This window comes from Eurypyga helias, unplaced genomic scaffold, assembly GCF_000690775.1.
Source record: "Eurypyga helias isolate BGI_N326 unplaced genomic scaffold, ASM69077v1 scaffold8329, whole genome shotgun sequence".
Taxonomy (NCBI): Eukaryota; Metazoa; Chordata; class Aves; order Eurypygiformes; family Eurypygidae; genus Eurypyga; species Eurypyga helias.
In genome coordinates this window covers 34,074-40,579 of record NW_010272671.1, presented here as the reverse complement: position 1 = coordinate 40,579, position 6,506 = coordinate 34,074, and the positions used below count along the sequence as shown (strand labels likewise).

The 6,506-nt window shown below is 47.9% G+C and overlaps 1 protein-coding gene across 1 annotated transcript in view; it reads left to right on the top strand.

Annotated features, from left to right (window-relative positions):
• Positions 1–1,053: 1,053 nt before the first annotated feature.
• TGFBI (transforming growth factor, beta-induced, 68kDa) overlaps positions 1,054–6,506 on the top strand; it is a gene marked incomplete at its 5' end in the record, with an annotated part of 17,538 nt that continues 12,085 nt past the window's right edge. The window contains one exon of the mRNA XM_010159203.1: positions 1,054–1,152. Within this exon, the coding sequence (XP_010157505.1) occupies positions 1,054–1,152 (99 nt within the window). The remainder of the gene's footprint in view (positions 1,153–6,506) is intronic.

Here is a 6,506-nt window from a genome sequence, read left to right as displayed (position 1 = left end):
TCCAACCCAAACCTGTGATTCTATGATACTTTTGGTGCTGCTGCCACAACTGGGGCACGGTGATGGTAATCCAGTCTCAGTTGAGCTGAGCATCCTCAGCTTGCCTGGGCGTTCACTACACTTCTGGCTGGCAGTCGCTGGCCTCACATCCCAGATCCATAAATCATATCTCATGCACTGACCTCGCGTTGCCCACATCCATGGCCAGGGCTGCTGGCCACAAGCTGTGGAGATGGTGAGCCAGGCTGAGCGCGGAAATGCTGTGCTGGCCAGACTAGCAGTGAGTAAACTCCCAACTCCGGTTTAACCACATCTTTGCTCGCAGGGGCGCTGCTTCTTAGAAAGCTGAAAGGCTGCAGTCAGCTCTCAGTGGGGTCAGTCACACATGCTAACGCCAAGTGTCTACTCCTCTGGTTGAGAAGCAGCTCTCGGTACCTCATGATAACCCCTGTCACTCTGTGCTATCGGACCTGGTGTGTTGAGACAGTGCCACTTGCTCATTTTCTCCATCAGCAGCTCAGCATCCATGTCCAGAACCGGCTGAGTCTATCATAAAGCAAAAGTACCTGTTTTGGTGGAAGTCAGGTTGATAAAATCTGTCCTTCTTTATGCCCTAAACAATAAAATAATGGATTTTTTTTTTTTTTTGGTGAGGATTTGAATTGCTACAGAACTTTATTAAGCTTTAGCAGGGATTCCAAATTGTAAGTAGCTGTTTGCTATAGAAATATGGACCAAAGTATTATTTTTAACTTAGTTTCTTTATATTTTGGAGAGGGGTAGAGCATGGAAAAAGTCAAGATTTTGTACTCAGTGAAGGAAAAGATACCCTGGCAGAGTCAAGAGAAATCCCTTTCACTGCTGCTTCCACTTCATGATAGTCACTGTACAGTCAGATCTAGCAAGTTGACTTGCAGCTCTCAAAGTTTCCTCCCTTCCAACCTCAGCAGGACTTTTCAGACACTGTCAGGTGGGATCTAGCTCCATACTGGGGGTGAGCATCAAGGGGAGGGAGGCTCACCGGACCCTCTTCTGCTTTGTTGTTACCTGTAGCCCCAACGTGTGTGCGGTGCAGAAGCTGATCGGCACGAACAGGAAATACTTCACCAACTGCAAGCAGTGGTACCAGAGGAAGATCTGCGGGAAGTCAACGTAAGTACCCAAGCACCGGCCAGGGTCTCCCCAGAGACCCTGTTGTGGAGGGGGGTGCTGGGTGGGAGAAGCAGCTGGCGTGATGGACATGGGATGTCAGAGCCTGCGGCAGGGGGGTTAACGTGCGTATGTGTTAAGGATTGTTTTAGCCTTTTACTCTCAAAGAAATACTTGTGCCTCGTTTTTTCTCAAATGGCAGACACGATCCTAAAACATTTAGAGCTTAAGAATGGAAAGTGCCGTGTAAATACAAACCCTGATGGTTTATTCTAATTGCATTTCTGTGTACACTTACATAGCTCTCAGTGCTGTGATGAAGTGCTTACCAGATGTTTTCTCATACTTAGCTGTGTCTCTCTCCATGCTAGGCTCAATGCTGCCTAGATTAAAAGAAAAAAAAAAAGGGTGCAGCAGGGAAAGGCAATCCAGAGCTGATGGATATTGGAGAGAACGTAAAATTCATCTACACATGTTTGCTTTGGAAGGGAAAACAGAAATAAGGAGAAAGAGGTGTCAGTTTTAGCCAACACTCTCTGATGACTCCACCAGGAAAGTTAATTAGACTTGCAGGCCAATTCCACGACTGAAATTGCAAACAATAATATTCAAGTAGCTGTTGCATAAAGTATCTGTGTAAGCAGCCTGGGGACATTCTTTTGAAAGATGTAGTCAGCAGATAATTAAGGATATGCATGCTTGACTATCTGCCAGGCTGTAGATCAGAAGCAGAGAATCTTTCTCCTTGATGTAGGCCAAACTGGGCTTTCAGACAAGTTTGCTGGCCCACACTTCAGCACGCACCACCACGTTACCCAGTGTCACTGCAAAGATGCCCTGAACGGTGCTGGCGTGGGGAGCAGAACTGTGGGCCAGGGCTGGTCCTGGATCTGCAGGGTCAAGAAGAGCAAATGGCAGAAAATCATGTGTTTTTCCGGTGGGGTCCAATGTAATTTGTAATTAGATCTATAGGAACATGCTGATTGCAGATTAAATAAATTCTAGTTTTGCAGTAAACATCAGACTTAGAGATCTTGAACTGTTGTAAGATATTTTGGTTTTATTTTGATTGCCTTTATGGGTTTAGCTGTGGAGGCTGGCCATCAGGATTCGTTTCATGTGTCTGGTGTTGGTATCGTGAGGAGGGAGGCCAGACAAGAGCTGTCACTGTGCGTGGCTTTTGACCTTTCATCGTGCTACCCATGAACTCATCTGAAAGAGGAAAATCCTGTACTTCAGGAGGATATTTTGCAGGAGGTACCATGTAGTGAGCATCTGTAGAGGTTTCCCTTATATCCAATTGCCTTTACAGGAGAAAAAAGAGAAGAGGCAATATTGTAAAAACCAAACAACTCCCTCCCCTTAATTCTATAAAACCACCAAATCTGGGAAGACTTAGTTTGCGTGATGAGAGTTCAGGCTCTCATCTTGGCCGAATGGTGGCTTTTTTGATGTCAAATGTACAAGATTATGGAATGGCAATAGGGTATCATCATTGCCTCGTCTGATAACAGAGTAGCTTAGCAGGTCTCCAAAGAAAACATGACTCGGCTGTGGATGTGGTAGGGCTTTGCTGTTAGAGTCACCGAACGGCAAAGCGATCCAGCCACGGATTTCTTCAGCTCTGAAGCAAATAAGAAACTAACCTCAAGTAACCCAAGTGTGCAGCTGTATTTGGCAGGGACAAACTCATCCATTTATCTCCAGAAAGAGGTGGAACAACTGGCATCTGGCAGTATTTCATGATTCCGTTTGAGGAGATGGGGTGATTTCTTCTAACCTCATTTTCTCTGCTTTTACCCAAGTGTCTGATCCAACGATGCATCGCTGCGAGAAAAGCATATGCAGCATTAACCTGCCTGTTAACCTATGAGATAATGTTCCCATTACACATGGATTTTGCTCACTATTCTTCACTTTGCATCATCTCCACAATGGGTGTTATTGTCTTCTCTCTTCCTAGTCGTTTCTGAGCCTGGGCCCTACTTTGCCCTTTAGCAGGGCTTGTGCAGAACAAAAGACACGTGCCTTGACTCACATTTTCCGGAGGACCCTGGGACAGCTCTGATTACAAATGTTTGCTGGTGATGGCTCCCACTGGACGTGGTGTTCCTGGCGTATGGAAGCAATCAGGAGTCATTTGGGCCGTAAAGGCCATGATGAGTTATGCTGCGGCAGTCAGATTCTTAACCCAGTGTCAGGGGCCTGGTGCTGTGCCACGCTCAGCGCATCAGCACCTGCGAGAGTATGTGGGCACCGGTAACGGTGCTCAGCATGAACCCTTGAAACTGGCCCGTTGCGTGGCACTCAGCTGGTCTGTGAGAGGCTTTGAGAATACAAGCTGCCTTTAAATCCCAGAAAGAGTCAGGATTTGGCATGTTTGTCAGCATAACTGGGTGGATCCAGCCTTTTCTTGGCATCCATAGTCAGAGTCCTCTCCTGAAACTTTGTGCTTGGTCCTCCCGTTGGCAAGGGGATCCACTTCATCAGCCCTGGGGGGTGGTGGCACTGGATAAGCATCCCTCTTCCTCCTAAAAGGTTTTTCCCACCTGGGAGAAGAGCAGTCCTGGGGTGGGAGATACTTGACCCATCTCACCTACTTCACATTTGACCTGGCTGCTCTCCTCATTTGCTTGAATGTTCAGTGGTGCCACAAGTTGGATGTGCATTACAGGTGCAGATACCTGGCTCTAGGAAGACGGTTTTGACTGCTGTGATTTATTTGCTTTTCCTGCTCTGAGCACTGTTTCAGATGGGTAGTATGGAGGGAGACCAGTGAGCGTGCTGCGGGGAAGCAAAGCTGAGCTCCTGCAGAGCTGGCTTAGAGCAGAGTCCAGCGCCGAGCGAGGAAGGCGGAACAGCTGCTGCAAGTCTGCTGCAGTAAGCCGTAACTTCCCTCCTTCTTGGATGGTCACATCCTGCATCAGGAGATGCAGAATGACTGGAGCAGCAAGAAAAGCCAGCTCAAAAAACGTGGATGTGCCTGGTCTTTGGTCTTATCTCCAGGCACATCGCCTTTCGGTTGCTGCTCCAGGCTCGTGGCCGAGGTGCTGAGTCACCCCGGGGTGCAGCGGGCACTGTGCTCAGATGCTCCATCGCTCTTACCAGGAGCAAAGAGGCTACAGCTGTGAGGCAGAGGCTTGGCGGGAAGGCCGTGCAGGGTTGCTTCTGGAGCAGCATCTTCTGGTCCATGGGGATGGAGAGGTCTGCTGGGGCTGGATGTGCACATTGGAATTTTCAACACCGAAAAAGGACTCTTACCTCTTTCTCTGCCTCTTTCTTTGTTTTTCTTCTCTCTGCTGAAGTATGGGCTCACACAGTCAGGGAGAAATTAGATAGAGGATTTATGTACATTTTTTATCATTGCATTACTTGCTGATGAAGTGAGATAAGGCAGTTGGCAGGAAGTCTGACACTGCTTTGATTTTAATGAGCACTGAAACAAGATTGTTTTGGTAATTAGGTAATTTTCCACTGTTGGCTATTCTGAAGCCAAAGAAATAGTTTATTTAGAGTATATTCTCATCGTTGTGCCTGTGTTTTTTATATTTTTCTACCTCCCTTATGCACTGGACTCATTCTTCCAGAACTGGGGTTGCAATTCAATACGTCCCCACACTTTTTGTCTTGAGAATGAAAAGACAACTTACATAAATGTGGGTTTTGATTATTTTTTGGGGAATAATTAGTGGCAGTAAGTTGCCCCTTAATAAGTTTTGGGGTTTTTTTTTCCTTTTAAATTAACTTTCCTTTTCTTGTCTGATGTACTTTCCTCAGTTCAGGAAAAAAAAATTACTCTCTGGCACTTATTTTACAAAAACAAAACATATGGGTTTTATTACAGGAAATTATTACAAATGGATCTTTATTCACTAATATATGCCTAAGCTTATTTTTATTACCTTAAAAAATGCACTTAAAATTTAATTTCAGATCCTAAGAATGCAACAGCAATGGAACAATGACTAATAAAAGCCAGGGAGCTTGCTTCTGCAGTCAGACACAGATAGACATTTCAGAAACACAGTGTTTCAAAAGCATAGCCTGAAAACCTCTAGATTTGACTCGAAATTGCTCAGTGAGGAGGTGAGGAAATCGTGGTCAGAGGCGTTGCAGAGCGGGTGAGCACTTTGTAGGAGGGCATTGCTCATTTAACACACACTGGGGTCTGCCACGTCCCGGTGCAGTGGTCTGTAGCCCCTGAGCAGACACCAGGAACGGGATGGATTTGGCAACTCCAAAGGCTTTTGTGTGGAACCGGCTGCATGGTGCGGTGGTTGGGAGGTGTTTAAATATTTCTCCCATGAGCTGTTTGCCCCTGGCCATGTAACAAATACGCGTCCCTGGGCAGCAGATGGTGGCTCCCACCCAACTGGAGGAGGACATGTCAGGGAGCATCCTTCTCTCCCATCCGGATGTGTAGGGTACTGTAGCATCAAGATGCGGTCCTACAGGTGAGGCGGAGCAGCCTTCAGCCATGGCTGTGCTGCTTCTCCCTGAGGACTGGAGGTGTCTGGAGCTGGGAGGATGCGCTGTGTTCAGCCCCGAGCAGCTCCCGGAATGCTGCCCATGTGCCGTTGGATGGGCTGGGTGGTCTTGTGCTTTCACCAGCCACGGGAGGGCAAAGGGCTGAAGCTGAAGCTGTTTTTTACAACTCCCATCTCTGGCCCTTTGTAGGTGCAAACACTTGGCTGAGCACCTCTGTGCTCACCTGGCCCTTTCCGGAAGGTTTCTGGTACTCAGCTCAAAGCGCTGGCGTGCAAAATGCGTTCCAGATGGGGACGGTAGGTCACCCTCAGCGGGCAAGCGGGACTGGGGGCTTGAGTGACCCTCTGCATGGGTGGAGCTGGCCCCGGTGCTTTTTACCATTACCTTCCCTTGTGGGGTGTTGCTGGAGGTGCCCGTGAACTCATCAAAAAGCAGGCGGCACAGTCCCTCCATCCTTTCCCGTGCCCTCTCCTCTGGCGGGTGCCTGGCTGCGGGGGCAGCCCCGAGCCGGCGAGCTCCCCGCACTGCAGGCTGTGTGCATCAGCATCCTGCCCCTTCGTCACAGCTCATTAATCTCCGATCCATCTATAAATAAGCCTTTTAATGCCTACGTCAGCACTCAGGAATTATTTATGCTGCACTTTGAAATGATTTCTCTTTAATCAGCTCTTCGTCTTTGATTACAGGTCTGAACCAAGGGAACTGTCTAGACTGGATTTAGTTTCTAGGGTGAAAAAAAGAAAAATTGGAGGTAGGGGAGGAAGGTGGCAGGGGGGTGGGGAAGAAAGTGTGTGTTTCTAATGAACACGAGACAGAGGGGCTGGGGAAAGCAGAGCAGCAGGGTGTTGAGATCTCCAGTAAGGAAGGGA